Raw genomic sequence first — 22819 nt, 5'->3', positions numbered from 1 at the left:
ATACACACACACACAAACCTTAATTTTAAACAAAAATCTTGTTCATTTTACTGATATCAGAGCACATATATGCACTATATTCATCTTACCAGTACCCAACTACAGCTTTTAGGTTGTTTTCAGTTTTGTGAGTTTACTAACAATGCTGTAAAAAACCCTCATTTGCATTTGGATGAGTTCCTTTGTAGAATAATTTCTAGAAGTGAAACTGCTTAGTCGAAAAGCAAGTATGTTTTTAATTTTGGCAGATAATTTAAAACTGATTTCTGAACCAATTTGTACCCTTAACAAATGTCTTTTGGGGTATACTTTTTTCTCATACCCTTACCAACACCAGGTATTATCAACTTTGTAGTCTTTGCCAGTAGCTATAATAAAAGGGGAAAAATAGTATCTTGTTTAATCTCCATGATTAAACATATTTTTATTTTTATTTTTTTAAAACCATTTTTATTTCTTCTACTGGATTGTCTTCTCATTGATTTGTATAACATTTCCCCCCCGTTCTTCCCCTTTATTAGAGAAGTTGTAAGTTTATAGAACAATTACGCACAAAATACATGATTGCCATATATCACCCCACCACCAACACTTTGCATTGGTGTAGAACATCTGTTACAACTGATAGCACATTTTTATAATTGTATCATTAATTAAAGGCCAAAGTTTAACTTAGGATTTACTGTTTAGTATAGTTCCATGGAATTAAAAAAAATTTTTATTCTGTTTCCATGTACACAATCCAATTTGACGATTGGCTTTTCCATTTCTGCAAAGAAGGTTGTTGGTATTTTGATTGGGGTTGCTATGATCTGTAAATTGCTTTGGGTACCACTGACATTTTAATGATTTAGTCTTCTAATACATGAACACAGAATATCCTTCCATTTATTTAGGTCTTCTTTTATTTGTTGTAGCAATATTTTGTAGTTTACTGTAAGTCCTTTACACCCTTGGTTAGATTAATTCCTAGATATTTGATTTTTTTTAGTTGCTACTGTAAATGGAATTTATTTCTTGACTTCTTCCAATTGTTCATTGCTTATGTACAGAAACACTACTGATTTTTGAGTATTGATCTTGTATTCTGCCACTCTGCTGAATTCATTTATTAGGTCTAGGGGCTTTGTTGTAAATTTTTCAGGATTTTCTATACATAGGATCATATCACCTGCAAATAGGGAAAGTTTTACTTTTTCCTTTCCAATTTGGATGCTTTTATTTCTTTTTCTCGTCTAACTGCTATAGCAAGAACTTCCAGTACAAGGCTGAATAACAATGTTGACAGTGGGCATCATAATCTTGTTCCTGATCTAGAGGGAAAGCTTTCAGTCTTTCACCATTAAGTAGGATGTTAGCTGTGGGCTTTTCATACATGTTCTTTACTGAGGAAGTCTCCTATTCCTAGTGTTCTAAGTTTTTATCAAGAAAGGTTGCTGGACTTTGTCAAATGCATTTTCGGTGTCAACAGAGGTGATTATGTGGTTTTTTTTTCTGTTAATGTGGTATATTACATTAATTGATTTTCTTATGTTGAACCAATCTTGCATACCAGGGATAAATCCCACTTGTTCATGGTCTAGAATTGATTTAATATGCTGTTGGATTTGTAGTACCAGTATTTTGTTGAGTATTTGTGCATCTATATTCATAAGAGATAGCAGTCTGTAGTTTTCTTTCCTTGTGGTATCTTTATCCAGCTTTGGAAGGAGGGTGATGTTGGCCTTGTAAAATGAGTTAGGGCGAGTTCCCTTCTCTTCAATTTTTTGGAAGAGTTTGAGGAGAACTGGAGTTAAGTCTTCTTAGAACGTTTGGTAGAATACCCCTGTGAAACCATCTGGTCTTGGGCTTTTCTTTGTTGGGAGGTTTTTGATAATTGATTCAATCTCTTTATCAGTAATTGGTTTGTTGAGATCTTCTATTTCTTCTTGAGTCAATGTAGTAAGTAATTTGTGTGTTTCTAAGAATTTGTCCATTTCATATTAGGTTGTAAAATTTACTGGCATACAATTGTTCATAGTGTCTACTTATAGTCCTTTTTATTTCAGCAGGGTCAGTAGTAGCATATCCCTTTGCATTTCTGATTTTCGTTACCTGCATTCTCTCTTTTTCTTGTCAGTCTAGTTAAAGGTTTGTTAATTTTGTTGATCTTTTCAAAGAACCAACAGTTCATTTTGATTCTATATATTTTTTGTTTTCTATGTCATTTATGTCGACTCTGATTTGTTATTTCCTTCCTTTTGCTTGCTTTGGGTTTATAGTTTGTTCTTCTTTTCTTAGTTCTTCCAGTTTGAGGTTAGGTCTCTGATTTCAAGTCTTTCTTCTTAGTTAATGTAAACATCCAAAGCTACAATTTTCCCTCTCAGCACTGTCTGTGTTCCATCCCATAAGTTTTGACATGTTGAATGTTCACTTTCATTTACCACAAGATATTTCCCAATTTCACCTCTGATATCTTTTATTTTTTTTAAGATTTATTTTATTTCTGACCCCTTCTCCATATTGTCTGCTCTCTGTGTCCATTTGCTATGTGTTCTTCTGTGTCCGCTTGCATTATCCAGCAGCACTGGGAAATTGCATCTCTTTCTGTTGTTGCATCATCTTGCTACATCAGCTCTCTGTGTGTGTGGTGCCACTCCTGGGTGGGCTGAGCTTTTTTCACGCGGGGCAGCTCTCCTTACGGGGTGCGCTCCTTGCGCATGGGACACCCTTACTCAGAGGCGCCCCTGTGTGGCACAGCACTCCTTGTACACGGCAGCACTGTGTGTGAGTCAGCTTACCACACAGGTCAGGAGGTTCTGGGGATTGAACCGTGGACCTTCCATATGGAAGATGGACGTTCTATCAGTTGAGCCACGTCCACTTCCCTCTGATAGTCTCTTTAAGTCATTGGTTGTTTAAGAGTGTGTTGTTTTAATTTCCACATATTTGTGAATTTTTCCTTTCTCTTTATTGTTATCTTGCTTCATTTCATTGTGGTCAGAGAATATACATCCTATAATTTCTATATTTTTGAATTTATTGAGGCTTGTTTTGTGACCCAACATATAGTCTATCCTGGAGAATGACCATGTGCATGCAAGAAGAATGTGTATTGTTTTCATTGGGTGCAGTGTTCTATATATGTCTGTTAGGTCTAGTTGGTTCACGTCCTATACTTCCTTATTGATCTCCTGACACCATTATTGAGAGTGGTGTGTTAAAGTCTCCTACTATTAATATAGAATTGTCAGTTTCTCCCTTCAAATCTGTTAGTATTTGCTTCATAGATTTAGGGGCTCTGCCATTAGGTGAATATATATTTATAATTATTATAGCCTCCTGTTGAATTATCCTCTTTATCAGTATGTAATGATCACGTTCATCCCTCACACCTGTTTTTGACTTAAAATCTATTTTAGCTGGTATTAATATAGCCACCCCAGCTCCCTTTTGATTACTACTTGCATGGTATGTATTTTTTCCATCCTTTTATCATCAGTCTACTGGCATCCTGGACTTTAAGGTGAGTCTCTTGCAGATAGCATATAGCTGGGTCATGCTTTTTTAATCCATTCTGCCAACTCCTGCCTTTTGACTGGAGTTTAATCCATTTACACTTAAAGTCACTACTGGTAACACAGGCCTAATGCCATTCTGCTATTTAGCCTTTTTAAGTTTTATACCTTTTTACTTTCTCACTTCCACTTCCACTAAAGCCTACTTTCATATTTCTTTGCTTTCTTGTGCTGAGAGCCTTCTCACTTCTGTTCTGGCTATATATATTTTTGGAAAACTGGGAATTGAACACAGGACCTTGTACATGGGAAGCAGGTGCTCAACCACTGAGCTACACCCACTCCTGTTTGAAAAATATATCTATATCTATATCTATATTTAAATTTGTTTGCTTGTTTTTTGTTTTTAGGAGGCACTGGGGACTGAACCCAGGACCTCCCATGTGGGAAGCTGACGCTTAACTGCTTGAGCCACGTCCGCTCCCTTGAATATATTTTTAATATAGTTTTTTTGTGGCTACCATAGGGTTAAAGTCCAACATCAAATATATAATAACGATATTTAGTTTGATACCAACTTAACTTCAATAGCATGCACATATACTTTTCCTGTACCTCTCTGTACCTCCACCATTTTTTTGTACTTGTTCCCACTTATATCTTTGTACATTGTATGTCCCAAAACCTAGATTTATCACTACTTTTATGCATTTACATTTAAGCACCTGTAGGAAAAAGCGGAGTTACATACCAAACAATACAATCATATTGACATTTTAATTACCCAAAGGTAAGCTTTACCGCATGTCTTTATTTTTTTATGCTGCTGTGAACCATGTTTAATATCCTTTTGTCCCAGAGCTGCATGTTCATGTCCCTTGCTAAGTCTGGGAAGTTCATTGTCATCATTTCTTTGACTATTCCTTTTGCACCTTTCTCTCTTCTCCTCCTCAGACTCCCATAATGCATATATTGGTGTGCTTGATGGTGCCCTATAGTTCTCTCAGTCTATTCTTGCTTTTAATTTCTTTTTTCTTTCTGTTCCTCAGCCTGACTACTTCAAGCATCTTGTCTTCAGGGTCAAAGATTCTTTCCTCTGTCAGGTCCATTCTGCTTTTGAAACACTCCTAGGCATTTTTCATCTCAGTTATTGAGATCTTCAACTCCAGTAGTTTTCTTTGGTTCCTTTTTAAAATTTCTATCTCTTTACTTACTAATACTCTTATATTGTTCATCCACTGTTTTCCTGATACCCTGTAGTTATTTCTCTTATGTTCCTTCATGTCCTCAAGCATTTAAAGTTCTTTTTTTTAAGGAGGTACCAGGGACTGAATCCAGGACCTTGTACATGTAAGTAGGTGCTCAAACCACCGAGCTATGCTCTTGAAGATCATTTTTTAAACAAGCTTTGTTCAGTATGTTCATATTCTCATTTTCTTTGTTCGTGTTTTCTGTATTTTTATCCTCTTCCTTTGGATCATTCTAATTCTTTTTATTTTACTCTTCTGTTGCATATTGTACATTTTAATATTTTAAAATGTTAACTCTGGGATTTACTCCCTGGGATGTCTGTTTCCCAGTTTTGGAACCAGCTCATGATAAAACAGATTTTCTTGAGCTTCAGCCCTCCTATCAAGAAGGTCTGCTCAAGACAAATGCAGTGTGCAGGGTTTTCTGTCTTACTGGGCCTCTGTCTTGTCCTGGGCTTTTGCTTGTTGGTTGTTTTAGAGTTTTCCTGTTTACAGGAGTCTGATTGTCCCCTCTCTTTCCCAGGCGACAAACCTCACTTTCCTTGTACCTGAAGTCAGCAAGCCTTTGTCCAAGACTCTCCATCTCTATGGTTTTTTACACTCCTTTGTCTCACGGCTTTTAATTGGAGGGCAAATTCTGGGAGCACTTTCCCTGGCCACAACTGGGCCAGGGACCCACAAAGGAGGTACAGACCAGCTGCAAAGTGCGCTGTTGAAGGGGCCAGGGAGCACATCAAAAACTTCTCCTATGACTCCCCAAGGGTGAGTTTTCTTGGCCTGCTCAGCAAATGTAGCCCTTCAGCTAACCCCTTCCCCCAGCCTTGAGGAAGCCCTGCATCTTTAAATCTTCCCGACCTCCACCTATCTGGAGAGGATTTAAACAATGGCTGCTGCCACCTTTGTCCAGGATGGGGCTGAAACAATGGCTGTCCTGCTTTTGTCCGGACATACAGCAGCAGCCCTAAGGGGTTGTGATCCAAATTCACTAACCAAAAGCTGTCATCAGTGATTGGCCATGCACAGCCCTGTTCTTAGGGAAGAGGGTTTTTAATGTCCCTTTCTGCCAAGAGCAGCTGGCCATGGACTGGATCCATGCCAGCCTGTCGTAAGAGTGGGGATGGGCACCATTAGCTGCCATGCAGAGAGAACAATTTATAGTTCTTTACAGTAATTTATCAGCTTTTCCCTCCCGTTCTCCCCTGAATGCTGTAGAATGTTCTTCTGGCCTCTGGAGTTTCAAACTAGTTTGTTTCAGACAGTTCCTGCCTGTTTAATAGTTGTTTTTTGTGGAAGGACTGAGTCCTCGAGCTCTCTTATAATAGCTTTTTTTTTTTTTAAAAGGAGGTACCAGAGATTGAACCCAGGACCTTGTGCATGGGAAGCAGGTGCTAAACGGCCGAGCTAAACCTGCTCCCCAATGTAAAAGATTTCTACCCTCTTTGTTTTTATTCTCCTCTGCAGATCTTATGTAATCAAATTTAAGAATCTTTTACTTTAAAGTTTCTAGGCTTTAAGGTATGCTTAAAGAGGCTTTTCCCACTCTAAGATATTTAAAAAGAATGTACTTCCAAGTTTTCTAATATTTATATAGTTTCATTTCTTATTTTCAAATATTTCTTCCATCTGAAATTTATTTTGGTGTTAGGAATTAGGTAGCAACCAAAATCTCCTTCTCTCTCTCTCTCACACACACACACCTTTATTCACCCTCTTCCCGTCCTTAAATGGTTATGTTATACCTACATCATTTACCGAATAACCCATCCTCTTCCCCATTGATCTGAAATCTCACTGTTGTTATATACTATATTCCCATATTGATTAGCATCCACCTCTGGAATCTCTATTCTACTCGGACTATTCCTCTACTGGTACCTGCTTTAACTACAATAGTTTTACAGTATGTTTTATTTTCTGGTAGGATAGCATTCCTCTTTGCCAGCTCTTCTTTTTCAGTTTTCTTGACTATTCTTTTTTTTTTTTTTTTTAAACAACTTTTATTAGAGAAGTTGTGAGTTTACAGAAAAATTATGCATTAAATATAGGGTTCCCATATACCATTTGTATTAGTCAGGGCTCTCCTGGGAAACAGAACTGACAGGAGATACCTGAAATGTTATGAGATTTTATAAAATTGTCTCATGTGACTATGGGAATGCACAAGTCCAAATTCCACAGGGCAGGCTGCAAACCAAGGGCTCCGATGAAGGTTCTTGATGAGTTCCCAGGAGACGCTGACTGTCTAAAATAGAGATGGGAATTCTCCTCTTGACTATTCTTGAAGGTTTATTTTTCCATAGAAACTTAGTAAAACTGTATCAAGGTCCAAAATAAGATCTCAAGGATTTTCAGAGATCACATTTTGTATAGTTACAATATTGGCTTCCTGTTTAAAACAAAGATACATCTTTACATGTATTCATTTTGTTATATATCACCCAAGAGAATTTTAAAGTTTTCCTCACATGGTCTTGAGTATTTCTTAAGATTTATTTTATTTATTTCTCTGTGTTCCCTCATTGTTTGTGCTCAGTTTGCTCTGTGACTGTTCACTGTGTGCTGTGTCTGCTCGTCTTCTTTTTTTAGGAGGCATCAGGAACCAAACCCAGGACCTCCCATGTGGGTCCAATCGCTTGAGCCACCTCTGCTCCCTGCTTGTTGTGTCTCTCATTGTGTTTCCTCATTTTGTCTCATCATTGCATCATCTTGTCGCATCAGTTTGCTGCGCCAGCCCTATGTGTCAGCTTACTGTCTTGCTCATTTTCTTTAGGAGGCACCGGGAACCAAACCCAGGACCTCCCATGTGATAGATAAGTCACCCATCTGCTTGAATCACATTTGCTTCCCCTGAGTATTTCTTTTTAAGTTTATTCTCAGATATATTATGCCCTTTTCTACTACTAAAAATGGCATTTTTATATTCTATTTCTTACTATTTGTAAACAGAAAAACTACTAATTTTTTTCTAGTATACTGTTTCAGGATGGATTTTGTTTTGCTGTAGAATGACCATGTAAATTTTATTAGTCAAACTAGTACACACACACAGCAAAAAGTCGAATAGTACAAAGTATAAACGTAACAAATCCTAGCCTCATTCTCTCCCTATCTTCAGTCCCCTTCCCAGTACCAGCAACTTTTAATTATTTCTATTTTAAATTATTCTAGAGGTTCTCTTTATAATGCTAAATTATGTAAGGCTATTCATTTTGTATATTAACTTAGTGACCAGTTACGTTAATGAATTCACTTATCTTTATTTTTAAGGTCATAAAATTTTATTAAAGCAAAAATAATGAAAAACTTAAACACATTTCACAAAATCAAGGACTGATTTTATATCTCCATATCAAAACATCAAATAATTTGATGATGATTTCATTTGCCCATGTAAAGGATGGTACAAGACTATCTCCCTGGAGGCTTGTGAAGAGGACCAAGGTAAGAAAAATACTAGTTTAACAGAACTTGTCTCTTGTAAAAGTGACCTAGGGGACAGGGGATATGAGGAAGCAGTATTTCCTGTTTACAGCAAGATTCAATTAACACCTGGCTAATTAATTGTAAATAAGGTGGTAATCTGATCACATAACCTACCAAATCCAAGTAAAATATCAGACACATCTAAAGATTAAAAAAAAAAAGTGCAACCACTCAAAAAAATGTTTTTTGTTTTTTTGCATTTTTTTTCAGAGGGTGGAGTAGATAGTTCATAAAGAGATGAAAATGGTATGAGAGTAAGGAAGAACTATATGGAAACAACATTATAAAAAAGTAACAGACTACCTCTGGAATCAGCATACTTTAAGTGATATGTTTCACTGATTTTTTGAACTTTTCTTTTTTCTTTCAAATTCTTCATTATAAACCATTTATACCTCTGTCTTTGCCTGAGACACATGGAGCAGGTATTCAAAAATTTTTGGTAAAGTATATAAACTATAATTTTCCAAAAAAAAAAAAACATGAATGCAGGCTAAAGTCTACTAAAGATCTTTTGAAAATGCCTTTTGGTGTTATATATTCACATGACTTAATTTTAGAAGAAACTTCAAGAGCAAGGATTGTTCATATAAGTGATTTTTTTCAATAACACATGGTAAACAAACATGGCTTCCCCATCCTCACATTCTTGATTTGCAGTTCCAAATATTCATGGTTTGTGATAACCCAAACTCTCTCCCCACTCATAACGATGATGGGACTTTTTACATTTAGTAGATTGAAGAGCAGGATATGATTTAGTATTACTCTTACAGTGCTTTAACTTCAATGTGTTCTTCCATTTCTTTCATTTTTATTATAGCATAGCCTTTCCAAGCTTTTTCTTTGAGTTGTAGTTGACTTGGTAAGCTGCTTGGATTAATATGTCTGCACCACTGTCAAACTGATGTGGAATGACTTTCTCAAAGTCTTGTAACATCCCTTCCATGTCAAGTTGCATTAGTTCTGCCCAATTCATCCTAAGAAGTGCTAATCCTATTTGAAACACTATTTCTAAACCCTCAGCCATAAAGATATCAAATATCCTTGTGGCAACTGGTAGTGGAAAAGTTATAAGAAAGATAGTCAGAAATTAGGATGATGTATACATTGAGGTATGAAAATTCTGAGTATGAAAGTGCACAAAAAGCTCTGGAAGATGCTCCTGTACCATGCATTCAAACTGGTACAAACAAAAGCCCAATTCTGCCATACTTAGTTTAGAAAGTTCATGGGGTCCATAATCTTGCATTAACTTAACAAATACACAAAAAGCTGCTTCTACTGGCATCTGTATAAGCAAGAATCAAACTCTAATATAAAAGCACTTCCTGAACCCCACAGGGGTGTGGGACCCCACACATGCGCTTCACCCTGTAGCACGCTTGCACCCACATCTTGAGTATGTACTCTTCCTTTTTTCATTTCTTAAAAAAATTTGTTACTGGCCTTATTAAAAAAAAAATAGCACTTCCCTGACAACGAACTTGACAGCAACCAACCCCATGATATACTAAAGAACATGCCTTCATTACACTATAAAACTTCCTGTCCAAGGCTATCTTTTTTCTTTAAAAAATTATGTTCAGGGTATGTTCTAGCAATGTCCCTTTGGATCAATGTTTCACAAGGTGAGGTCTGAATACTGAATACTGATCCTTAACTGGCATTACTTTGTGCAATGCATAAAAGTTACGAAACTATTGCTTTGAAATGGTGGGGTATCCCTTTACAAACAAGTTCCTTAACTTGCTTTTCCTACTTTTTCCATACATCTTCACATTCATTAACAATTCTTCCCCAAAGAATCCAAGAATCTTCTTCAAGGTGGCTGAGGTTGCTAGAGGCTGATAGACTTGATATAAGAGAGGAGTCACTGTTTCTTCTTTTTTTAAAAAGATTTATTTATTTATTTATTTCTCTCCTCCTCCTCACCCCCTCCACCCCGGTTGGTCATCCGCTCTTTGCGTCTACCCGCTGCACTCTCCCTGTCCGCCCCTGCTGCCATCAGCGGCACGGGAATCTGTGCCTCCCTCTGTTGCTCATCCTGCTGTGCCAGCTCCCCGCATATGCGGCGCCATTCCTGGGCAGGCCGCACCCTCCTTCGCGCTGGGCGGCTCTCCTTACGGGGCGTGCTCCTTGCGCGTGGGGCTCCCCCACACGGGGGACACCCCTGCATGGAACGGCACTCCCTGCGCATGGGCCAGCTGCACACAGGTCAAGGAGACCTGGGGTTGGAACCACGGGCCTCCCATGTGGTAGACGGATGCCCTAACCACTGGGCCAACTCCGCCACCCCATTGTTTCTTCTTGATCCATTTACAGATCTGAAAAACTTACTATTCATCTCTAACAATCTATTTTGTTCCACCAGTTTAGCCAGGAGTTCTGTCAACTGGACTCAAGTGTGATGGGGAAGACAGTGGTACTGATAGTGTAGTAGATGAGCACGTAGTGTGTAATGAAGCAGATGGACTTGCCACCTGACTGGCCATCCAACTGACTGTATATGATACTGTGTTCTTTATCCATGAGAGAGTAGAACTCAAATTTTCTGCAACCTTGTCTGTCATCACCTGTTTCTCATTAGTGTTTCCAAAGACAGCAGTCATTTTGGTGGTATCCACGATAAGCACGGCAGCTCTTCCTACTGTTTCTAATAGTTTTTCTCTAGGGTTTTCCCTAGGGTCTTACAGGGATCATTTTTATCTCCTCTTTTTTTAATTTCTAAACTTTTATTGTTTCTTCTTGTCAAATTACATCAACTGTTATTTCTAGAACCACGTTAAATAAAAGTGGTGTTAATAGGCATTTTGTCTTATTTCCCATATTAATTGGAATGGGTGTTAAGTATAAACATATAACCATGATATTTATTTCTATTTTGAATCAAAATAAAGAAATTTGAAAAGTTTTTTTTTTTAATCAGTAATGATTGCTGCTGGAACCTATCAAAATACCTTTTTGGCAATCATTGAGAGGATTATGTTTTTTTCTTCTCTGACTTAGTAATATGTTTGAGTAGCAGATTTACTAACCTTGATTTATCCTTGAATTTCTGAATAAATCTTATATATTTTTCTTTTAATGATATGTTGAATATTTTTTATTAAGGTGTTTAACACTAAAAACCATGAGGGAGATTGATCCATAATTTTTTTTTTCTGTTGGGATTTTTTACTGTTAGGTTTTAGGGTTAGTGTTACATTGGCTTTGAAATTGAATTTAGAAGCTTCCCTTATGTTATATATATTGCCTTGGAGAGTTTAATGCATTGAAAATGATCTCTTTCTTGAACTGATAGAATTCACCTGTAGATCCATCTATACTTTGTGATTTTCATGTCATCTCTGATCCAAATTTTTGAAGAAGTGACAGAGGTGTTTTATATTTTTCTATAAAAAACAGTAAACTAAAATCACGACTTACTTATTTGGGTATAGTCCTGGATTTATCCTACAGAATAAGCCCTAATTCTATCATAAGATCAGTGAGGATCCTGTCCTATCTTCTCATTTTCTACATGATATACTACTCTCAGATAATGTACCACAAAACATACCCATCTACAAATACCAGATTCTCAAATTATTTATCATGTATATTCCAGTCTCTTAAGTGCTTCATTTGTACGGCCAGTGCCTACTCAATACTTCCACTTGAAAGTCCATAAAGACTTCAAACTCAGTATATCCTATACTATCTGCCCCTCTTAAATCCTACAATTGCTTATGTTTCCCACATTAGTGGATGGTACCACCATCAACTAGGCTGCCAAGCTAAAAATCATTTTCCACCTTTCCCTTACTTCTCACATCCAATCTTTTACCATGGCCCCTCTCTTCGGTTTTCTAAATAATTTTTAAATCTACCCATTCCTTTTCATTTCTACTGCCACTCCCTTAATTTAGGCCACCATCATTTCTTTCTTTCTTTTTTTTTTTTTTTAAAGATTTATTTATTTATTTAATTTCCCCCCCTCCCCGGTTGTCTGTTCTTGGTGTCTATTTGCTGCGTCTTGTTTCTTTGTCCGCTTCTGTTGTCATCAGCGGCACGGGAAGTGTGGGCGGCGCCATTCCTGGGCAGGCTGCACTTTCTTTCACGCTGGGCGGCTTTTCCTCACGGGCGCACTCCTTGTGCGTGGGGCTCCCCCACGCGGGGGACACCCTTGCGTGGCAGGGCACTCCTTGTGCGCATCAGCACTGCGCATGGCCAGCTCCACAGGGGTCAAGGAGGCCCGGGGTTTGAACCGCGGACCTCCCATATGGTAGACGGACGCCCTAACCACTGGGCCAAAGTCCGTTTCCCATCATTTCTTATCTGCTTCCTCTAACAGGATTCTAACAGTCTCTGACTCTAGGATTCATTCACTCACCAAATTTCAGCCAAGTAATTTTCCTTCTAACATACAAATTAGATCCTGCTCTTGGATTCAAGTCCTACCTTCAGGATAAAGTTCAGTTTTCTTAACATAAGTCCGGTCAGGATTTAATCCTTCTTTACGTCTCTGGTCTCATTGTTTGAGGCTCCCTCCCTCCAGTTCTTGCTCTAGCCATATCAAATTACTTAGGGTTTCTAGAATACCTATCTTCTCTCCTGGCTCTTTGCACAGGCTCTTTCTTACCTCTGGAATTCCCCCTCATCCTATAGGTCTCAGCTTAGATACTACCTCCTCCAAGAAGCCTTCCTGGAAAGCCCCAGACTTGGCTGGATGCCTGATCCTACGTTCCCCTAGGTCTCTCTGTAAGGATCAGTCTGTAAAGCTCTTTCCTTTTTTGATAGGCTATAACTTCCTTAGGGCCAGAGACTATCTTAGTTGCTATATCCCTAGTGCCTGGCACAAAGCTTGGCACAAAGCATGAGCTAAAAGTGTGTTTGCTGAATGGATTAAATGAATGAAAGAAAAAAGGGAGAACTTTTCTGGGAATGTGCTGTCACTATGAAGACAAAAATGGCATGGATGATCTATCAGCTTTAAAACCCATGTTGTTACTCTGAATTTGACTGTCTCTCCCCAGCCTTCTTACCTGGTCACCCCTGTGACCCTGGCTCATATTTAGGAAGCAACAAAAACTGGGGCAGTGTATATCCAAACAATGAAGAGATCTTTGCAAAGTGCAACTCCAAAGGATCTTTACAACAAGAAATCAAGGAGTTTCCTACAACAAGAGAAGCTTAATCACATTAACATCATACTTGTCTGATAATTACTCACCAAAGAAATGTGGTTCTCTGGAGAAATATTGCTGAATTTTGCAAGAAATTTCTCAGCAGCATTTCTCTTGGCTTGTTTTTTTGACGCTCCCTTTCCTAAATAACGAAAAAGAAATGGTAGAAGTTAGAAAAGAAATGTAGTGCCCACTGAGGATGATTCAGTGTATAAGGTATTAAATGTCAGAGAAAAACCTCATGGTTTTTACATATTAGAGTCTATTCCTTTATTGACCTGCTATCTTTGCTTGTTGTACTTCATATAACTATTAATCCTTACATTTTGTATAGTATTTCTTTTCTTTAGCAGGTTTCCTTTTATAGATTCTGTTTTTCTTTAAGTTATATTTCGTTATGGCTAGCTTTAACAAAACCATATGTGGTTTAATTCTGGCCAAATATTCAAATTTATCAAGACACATTTAAATTGTAGCCCCTAGCATTTAATGTTTATTTCTTGCTTACTATCTTCTATAAACTGACAACTATGTAGAGTTTCTTTCCTCACCATGAATAAGGAGGACTTAGGAAATGCTAGGTTTGAAAGACAGCATAAATACCATCTACTGCAATGCTTTTGTTTATAGACTGAAAAACTGAAACCCAGGGAGAGTCAATAGCACGCCTAACCTTACAAACTTTGCATTAACGATGAAAGCAGATTCCTGCTTTTGGCCCAACGTTTTCTGCACTGACCCACACTATCCCCCATGGACAACACTGCTTATTACTTGAAACTAATACTGAATTGTATAGGAAAGAATTTGGCCTTTCCCAAAGAGGTATGGCCTTTGCTCTTAGCTTCAGGGAGGTAATCTCTAAATGTCTTTGTTTGCCTGGGGAGTCTTGGGTCATACTGGTAGTCTAACAATATGGTTTAGGGCAGGCACTGGCCACAATCACATAATCTTAGAGTAGAGGCTGACCTTGCTAGAAAGACCAAGGTAGGGTGGGGGCTTAAGGTTATGGGTATCAGTTGACCTGGAGACTAAGATCACCAGGTAGGCAATAATCAATCAGTCATGCCTACATGTGGAAGCCCCAATAAAAATTACAGATATCAAAGTTCAGGTGAGTGTCCCTGCTTGGCAATACTCTCTACTGTCACAAATAAATGCTGGGAGAGTAACATATTCTAACTCCACAAGGTGAGGACAACAGAAACTGAATGTTTAGTATATCTTCTGGACTTGGCCCTATGTGATTCTTCCCTTGGCTGATTTTAATCTATATTCTATCTCTGTAATACATGTTACCATAAGTATAATAGCTTTCAGTGAATTCTGTGGGTCTTTCCAATGATTTATCAAACCTGAGGATGCTTTTGGGAACTCCTTGAACTTGCAGTTGGTTTTAGAAGGTAGGGTGGTCTGGGGTACTATGCCTTCTCACTTTGTAGTTGGCCTAAACTCTTCATACTAGCCAATGGTAAAATTCCATTCCTAGGCCACTTTAAAAATGATAAAGACAAACAAATAAACAAACAAACAAAAAAACATGGTTAAAGTTAAAATAGGAAATCCACTAATATTTACTCAGTGACTATTCTTTCTCATAGTTCATGGCCTTCACAACACATATGTTGCTATAATTCAATGGGATGATTCCTCTTTTATTTTCATCTATTTTTGCCATCTAGTTTTTTATTAATCGTCTCACTTTCAAATGTAGTTTTCCTCTAGTCCTCCTATCTTCCAGAATAGCTGCTGAAACTCAAAGATTTACTATTACCTTTTCCTCCAAAGTGAATATTTTTAAGTCATTAATACATCAGTGAAGATTAGAGTATTAGATGAAGTACAGTCAATTATTTTTTTGACTTTCCATTAACAACCTATAGTTTTTAAATATCAAATTAAGAAAATAAAAGTATACTTAAGCCAAGTATCTATACTTAAAATTAACCTCAGAAAGTTAGAGACAGAACAGGAATATATAGGATAATTCCCCTACAAAATGATAATGAATGAAAAAATATTACAAGAGAAATTTCTATGGTCATTCATCACTGGAAATTACTTCAAATGTCTTTAATTGTATTAGAGTGAAAAGAAATCATTACCAGTTTCCATAAATGACTCCAGCCTACAAATTGTAGTATATTCTCTCTTATGAGCAGGTCCTCCCTCCTGGGAAAGGGTATATTCAGGAAGTCTCCAGCCATGATGAATAGCCAATTCCTATAAAATTGAGATCAGGCTTTAACAGTAATTTTAATTATGCAATGATTTTGATCCCATTTCTATTATATGTTTAAAAAGAATGATATTCTGCAATAGTAAAATGAGGGATGATCATATATATACCATAGATGGTCCAATATTTTATATCTTATAAACCCACAATTCCAAATACCAAAACTGAAGCAGTATTATGCTATTAATATCATTCTTCCATGAAGCCACATTAGGCTGAGATCAGAGAGTTTAAATAGAAAGACTATCTACTATCATCCTCTTTGGGAACACCTGAGAGGACATCTAAAGGTTTCACTGCCATTACTTCCCATGGTCTCTTCCATCCTAGCTGTAGACTTGCACACCCACAGTGGGCTAACTACTGCATCTAATCAAGAGCAGATGAGGAGCCAAGAGAAAAACAAACAAGCTTGGATGAAGTTGAGGAAAGATGGTGAAAGAAAACCATAGAAAAACTTGTACAGCAGGAAAAAGAGACCAAAGGACTGGTTGGGTCATAAGGAGGGCAGTTGTTCAACAAAGCACATGGAAAATCTGCAAGAAGGATATTCTGCATGCAGAAATTCAGAGCTGAGTATCCTTTTCTTGGTAGAAGAGCAAATAGGCAGACCAATTCCCTTTTCCTGAGTTAGGGTACCTGATTCGGGCTCTTTATAAAGTCTTCCATTACAACAGAAGTAGAAAGACACAAGAGTGGCAAGAAATATTCTTAAGCATAAAACACTCTAACCCATGTGCACTGAGGTCCTCAAATGAGAATCCCACAAACCAAAGGCAGATACAGTCTATGGAAGTTAGCTCTATCTAATGAGGATAACTTGGGAAAGAAAATACTTCACCACATTATCTTTAAAATATTAATTTCTCATCTTAGCCACTATGATGTCAGTACATTATATCTTTAATGAGTAGGAAAAATGTTCTGTGTGGAGGAACTGTACGTCTTACCTGTAACGAGCCAATAGGGTTAAGCTGGTTCTTTGGTTGCTTGGAAGGGTCAGGCATTAAGGGGTCAGGAACTGCAAAGCTAAACATTTTTAAAAGTGTTATAAAACAAAATAATTTTCCCTAAATTACTAAATAAATGAATAAATTTTTTAAAAATTTAACCCTCTACGCCTTTACTCTTGCAGTTCCTTCTCCTTGGAAGGCCCTTCTCACCAACGTCTTCTGTGGGAATCTCATCTACCCATCATCCAAGGCATATCTCAAATGCTACTTCTTCCAACAAGCCTATTCTTTTGCACCTTTGGAACATAATCTCTCCTCCTCTGAATCGCTGTAAAATTTACTTTGACCTTTTAAGGAATTTATTTTACCAAACATTATATGCTCTTACAAACATATGGTATTTGTCCACTCCTTACCACCTTTTCCTCTGTTCAGACTATAAACTCCTTGAGAGTAGGGCCTATATATGACTGACTTTCATGAGCCTTGTAGTATTTTGTGCATAATCGGTGCTCAATAAAAATGTATTTAAATTGTGTTACAACTACACAAAAAGGGAAGACCCAGCAAATATCCTGGCAAATAGATAATACAGATCATAAATGATATTTTTGTATCCAGATTACTATGATGAACTCATCTGCTCAATCGTGGGATAATCCTCTTAAATTTAAATGTTCTGCTTTCAGCAATATGGGGATTCTGATTAGGGGAAAAAAGAGAACAATTTCTTCTAAGTAGTTTGAAATTATTATAGTTACTTGATAGTTCCATGCCTAACACTGAACAAGCTTGCACTGCAAGGTTACTAATACCTAAGGCTACTGGAGAACCATTTCTTCCATGACAAATGAGGTTTAGTTATTGTCACTTCCTCAATTGCCAGAATTCTAAGCTTTACAAAGGCCAATGAGATACAAGTATTCACTTACAATGCTGCATGCCAATGCTACCCAAATTATTGTGATGGTGAAGTAAGAAAGTCTCTGTATTAAATCAGTCACTCTAGGCCTGATTACCACTTAGTAATTCCCAGCTTATCTGTCAAGAAGCACAAATATATAAAGTTTGTTAGCCTTTTTTGCTGACAAAATGAAGTGCTCATGTACAGAAAGAACACTATGCTCATTTCTCCAAATGTATTCAAAACATTGTTTTCTTGACCTTTGGGCTATACAGAAATAGCAGCTATACCAGCAGGGGTAAAACCCAGTATCTCCCATGCCATTTGGCATATCTTGAAAACTAGCATAAATCAGTCATGATGAATACTCTAGAGAATCAGCATTATCTTTCTGAAATCCAAGGCTAGTCTTCGGCAAGTGATTATCTAGAGGGTTGCCAAGGCACTGGAGGGTTAGAATGACTTAGAAAATGCATGAGAACTTAAATATACCCCTAAACCAAAAGTCTTGTTATGGCTGGGGACCAAAAAAAAAAAAATTCTAAGTTCCCATGGGTCTCTGCTGTCAGCTATGACCAGGTTATACCAGACAGTACTGCAAGAATATATAAGCACATGTAAAAGACGAATGTGAAGGCATGCCATGCTCCAGAGGGTGCCCAATGGAAACCAAAGGATACCACTGTATGATACATGAGATGCTTCACAACCAACACTACTTACAAAATCACCTAAAGTGGTAAAAAAAAAAAAATTTTAATCTTAGGGGAGCAGGTATAGGCCAGTGGTTGAGCACCTGCTTCCCATGTAAAAGGTCCTGTGTTCAATCTTCGGTACCTCCTAAAAAAAAATTTAATCTGGAAAGATGTGTCAGGAATTAGCATCCTATACCTTCTACATGAAAGATATACACTCCATAATGAAATATCTTTGCCACCTGCTTCCAAGTCAGAATTCCTGAAAATACTTTTAGCTGACCTTTTTCCATCCCACACCTTGTTTTCCTCAATGTAAAAATAGTCATAATACAGTAAAATATTTGCCAGAAAAACTCTGGTTTTCTACTTTTGCACCCCATCTGAAAAAAAAAAAAAGTAAAGCCTAGTTCATCAGAGTTTTTTATTTAATAGTTATTTGCTTGATTTGCTTTCTAAAGGATAAAGTTGTCTTTAAATGTACGACAGATTTTTACAATGAAATAGAAGATTTGAACTAAGATACTAGAAACTGTTCATTATGTTGCTTTGTGAGCATTTTCATACTTTCAGTCTTACCTCAGTCATGATATTTTTGAGCTGCAGAATACAAAGAAATTTAGCTCACCAAATACTTGCATTGGCTTTCAAAATATTTATGGCAGCTTCTGCAGCTCTATGTTTCGCCAGCTTCTTACTTGTACCTTCACCTGAAATAAGATTTTTTAAAAAAGTCTTTATATTTTGTGAAAATGTGAGGAATGCAACTTAGTACTTTACTCTTCCCTTATTCCTGGAAATGGAGAAAATTTTTCTGCAGCAAGAATTTGAGTTCTGGAATGGCAATTAATAGTTGCCTTTAAAGGAGCCACTTACAGCAGAATTGTTTGCCAGCAAAAGGTACATAATTTTATTCTTGCTCAAACCTCTCTGCTAAACTATGCACTCATGACTGCTTGTTGGATATAGTGGAGAAAGGTTTATATACACAGAAGGTGACAGCTTATGTTACGTGTTTTCCATACAATTTGTATCCTCTACATGGGTAAAGAAAGGTGGGGGAGAATAAGACTGACTAATCATTAAGACTGATATCTAAATTTCAGTATGCGATCACACTCAGAGATTGGTAAATTTAATTCTTTACCTTCTGAGTTTAAACTAGGTGTTGAGAATCTTGTGTGAAGTGGTACCAGAACACTGTTGTCCATTCCTCTGATGTAGAAGAAAACAGGGACAAGGAAGAGGTTTTGAGTATGACTCTCACGTGTCAGGGCATATAGACTATATTCATTCATGGTCTGATAGAGCATTAGGGAGACAGCAGAGAACAAAACAGAGTCCCTGCACTCACAGAGCATAGAGCCTAGTGAGGGCTTTCATCTGTGAATAAGGATCTGAAACAAGGCATGGTGTTAGGACAGACCCAAGTGCAGGGTGTAGCTGAGCACACAGGAGGGGCAGCTCCCCTACTTTAGGGAAGGATTCAGAAAAGTTTCACAAAGGAAGACATAGCCAAATAGAGACCTTAAAGGTCAATAAAAGTTAGTAAGATGAAGGAAGCTGGGGGGTTGGGAAGAGCATTCTAGGCAGAGAAGAGAGCACTCAAAGGCAACACAAAGCATGGTGTTCTCAAGAGCCCTACCTAGTGGGCTAAAACATAACAGCTCAGGATTTTGAGACAAAAGGCTAGAGTTGGGGAAAAGCGGAAGAGGTTTAAGAAGAGTCTAATAAATTTGTCCTTCTCAAACTTTCATATGCATAGGAATGGACTAGGAATTTGTTAAGGCACATACTCTGATCCAGTAGATCTGGGAAGGGGCCTGGTATTCCGCATTTCCATCAAGTTCCCAGGTGATTTCAATGCTGCTATTACCATACTCTGAGAAGCAAGTTTGTAAGTCATGTTAAGAAATTTATCAAAGGAGGATGGGGAAACGAATGGAGAGATTTTAAGTCGAACTACATGAGCAGAACTGAATGCTAGAAAGAACGCTCTGATTCTAGCATGGAGAATGAATTGGACAACACAAGACTATAAACTGAAAGAGCACTTATGATATTATAGTTACAACCTAGGCGAAAAATAATAGAAGCCTGGACAATAGCAATGGGAAGAGAAGAAAAGAGACCTGAGAGACCTAAGAGGTATTTAGGAGGTAGGATTTGGTGACAGACTGGTTAAGAGGGAGAGGGAGGAGGAGGAAGTGTCAAGAAGAAATCCAAATTTCAACTGTGAGCAACAGGTTGATGGTGGTACCTTTACTAAAATGGATAATGCAGGAAGAACATGTTTGAGGGAGAAGAGTTCAGTTTCAGACAATCAAAGTTTGAAGTACCTTCGGGTTATCCAAGCAAAGATGCCCAGTGTATCAGCACAGGCTGGTATACCATTCTGTAACTGGACCTGGTCTGAAGATAAGAGATTTCAGAATTACCAGTATTTAGAAAGTATTGAAGCTATGGAGGCAGATAAGCTTATACAAAAAGTACAGTGTGAGAAGAAGGTCTAGGTAGAATGTTTCCCATAGGTTGTCAATTCCTGATCTAAAACACAATGAGAGAGATAAAGGCTACTTTCTCTTTGAATTTTCACTTAACATTTAAAAACAGACCATGAGAGAGAGTAATGCTATGTAATGCAAGGTTCACATGTGGACTCTTCCAGTTAGCATCCATAACCCACCTGCCTCACATAGACAAAAAGCTTCAAATATTATGAGTGGCTTCAATTAAAATAGTGGATTCCAGATTTCGCATGGCACAAACGATGCTTTCAGATTACCAGAAGTTCAGCCTTCTTACTTAATTTTTTCTCGGCACTTTCCCAAATTACATTTAGTATTCAATGCTTTTTTGTTTTGTAATTAAATATATACATGATTTTTTTTTAAAAGTCCTCATTTACAGATGGACAATTTCAGTTATCATTTGCTTCAATTTCCAGACCATAATAAAATGTGAGTATGAACTCTGTAACTTCAATGCTATGTGATCTTGGAAACATTATGTAAGCTCTCTCAATTTATTTCATGTATAAAAAGAGTATAATCATATCTTACATAAACTACCTGTACAGTTTCAGGAATTAAAAGTTTACTACATAATACAGGGTATGTGAAGTCTTTCGTTTTGCTGGGATACAGAATCAAGTGTGGTACAATGGGCCCAGAGTGCCAAAAAAGACCATAGAGAATGGGAGGAGAAGCTCAGAAAATTCTGGAGTCATGCCTTCCAGCATCTGCTATAATCTGTGAAACTCATTACATCTGTGACAGCACCTGCTGATCCAGCTATGAGTGCTTCAAGGTAGTTTTCTGCTACTTCCTAATTCCAAGAACTTTAGGAGAATCTTAGGATATGAGAGGAAACTTGCAGAGTGCTTGGATAACTGTTTTTTTAGTTTGGAAGCATCTCCTGATATCCAAGGAAGAGGAAATTAAGGAGAGAAATGAGATGAAGTTAATATGTCCCAATGATCTGGGATGAGAATTCTCAGTTTGAAAAGTGCATGTGTCAATAGCAGTTTCCAGTGAAAAAGGAAATCTTTCCGAATTGAAAAGCAATACCAAGTCTTACCCACCAACCTGCATGGTCATTGGGCTTAATTATATATACACACCTGTACAGGTTATGTCACCGACGGTTACTCTGAAGGTGAAAGTGGGTACGTGTATTTGCACATCAGATCTTTCACATTCATAAACCGGGATGTTTTTGGTCTTCATGCCATATTCATGTAACACCTGGATCGGTGTTTTCCCTGGCTTAGCTGTGATCATCTTCCCTAAACTGCAAAAACCAGAAAAAGGCGTGCTTTGAATGCCAATGCGGGGAGGGAAGCAGAAGCATACGAGGGACAGTTTTGACAACGAGGACTCGTGAGACGCAGCAGCTGCTGCGGGTAACCGGCGTGGGTAACTGGCAGGAGCCGGCGCCGTGAGGAAGCGCTTTAGGGAGATAACTTGAATGGGGGGGGGGGGGGGGGGCGATAAGAGGAGTTCTCAGGGGATAGAGCTGATGCCCGCGCTGCACGCGCACAGGACAAGCCCACAAACCCTTTCCAAGAGCCCGGAATTTCTGGGAGTCGGAGGCCGCGAGCCACCTCGGTCCAACCCGGGCGCCCCACGAGGCCGCGGGAGAGGCGGGGCCGGGCCGCAGACCCCGTCCGGGCCCCGGCGGAGAGGGCGGGGCCGAGCGCCCGCCCGACAGCCCGCCGGCAGCCGCCGAGGCGGGAGCGCCGGGGAAGGGCTTTACCCACAATGCTGCTGGAGAGCCAACTCCCGCGCCCCCGCCTCTCTTCCCCACCTTCGCGTCCAGCCCCGCTCGGCCCCGCCGCCCGCGCGCTGACCTGAAGGTCCCGCTGTCCTCGCGCTCCAGCGGCGGGGCCGCGGGGTGATGTCTGCTCTGGGACATGGCGAGAAGAGACGGCCCCGCGGCAGGAGGAAGAGCCTTGCAGCGCGACGTCCGCGCTCCGCGGGTCGGCTGGTCCCCGAGAGGAGGGCTCGAGCGCCACCGCCGCGGCCGCCTCCCCTCCTCCGACTCGCCCCCCCGCTTGCGTCCCTGTAGCGGTGGGGCGGGCGGGGCGACGGAGGCGGAGCCAAGGCGCAGCAGCCCGGCTCCCGGCCAC

The 22819-nt window shown here is 38.8% G+C and overlaps 1 protein-coding gene and 1 pseudogene across 3 annotated transcripts in view; both read right to left on the bottom strand.

Annotated features, from left to right (window-relative positions):
• Window positions 1–22728, bottom strand: part of PRKRA (protein activator of interferon induced protein kinase EIF2AK2) — a 29305-nt gene extending 6577 nt beyond the window's left edge. Inside the window, exons 1-8 of one of the 3 annotated variants that reach the window (XM_058300576.2) lie at window positions 22541–22728; window positions 21812–21981; window positions 20529–20601; window positions 19337–19404; window positions 18818–18899; window positions 16588–16666; window positions 15504–15621; window positions 13446–13540 (exon numbers count right to left, since the gene is read on the bottom strand). In XM_058300576.2, coding sequence (XP_058156559.1) covers window positions 13446–13540; window positions 15504–15621; window positions 16588–16666; window positions 18818–18899; window positions 19337–19404; window positions 20529–20601; window positions 21812–21981; window positions 22541–22605 — 750 coding nt within the window. In that variant the 5' untranslated portion in view covers window positions 22606–22728. Of the gene's footprint in view, window positions 1–13445; window positions 13541–15503; window positions 15622–16587; window positions 16667–18817; window positions 18900–19336; window positions 19615–20528; window positions 20602–21811; window positions 21982–22540 lie in introns of those variants that run through there. The other 2 variants (XM_058300578.2, XM_058300579.2) reach the window with 2 other exon arrangements.
• Window positions 8870–9611, bottom strand: LOC139439310 (ecotropic viral integration site 5 protein homolog pseudogene; annotated as a pseudogene).
• Window positions 22729–22819: the final 91 nt, after the last annotated feature.

Source organism: Dasypus novemcinctus, chromosome 7, assembly GCF_030445035.2.
Source record: "Dasypus novemcinctus isolate mDasNov1 chromosome 7, mDasNov1.1.hap2, whole genome shotgun sequence".
NCBI classification, from domain to species: Eukaryota; Metazoa; Chordata; class Mammalia; order Cingulata; family Dasypodidae; genus Dasypus; species Dasypus novemcinctus.
The sequence above is the reverse complement of the archived record's forward strand: the minus strand, read 5'-3'. Positions and strand labels throughout refer to the sequence as shown.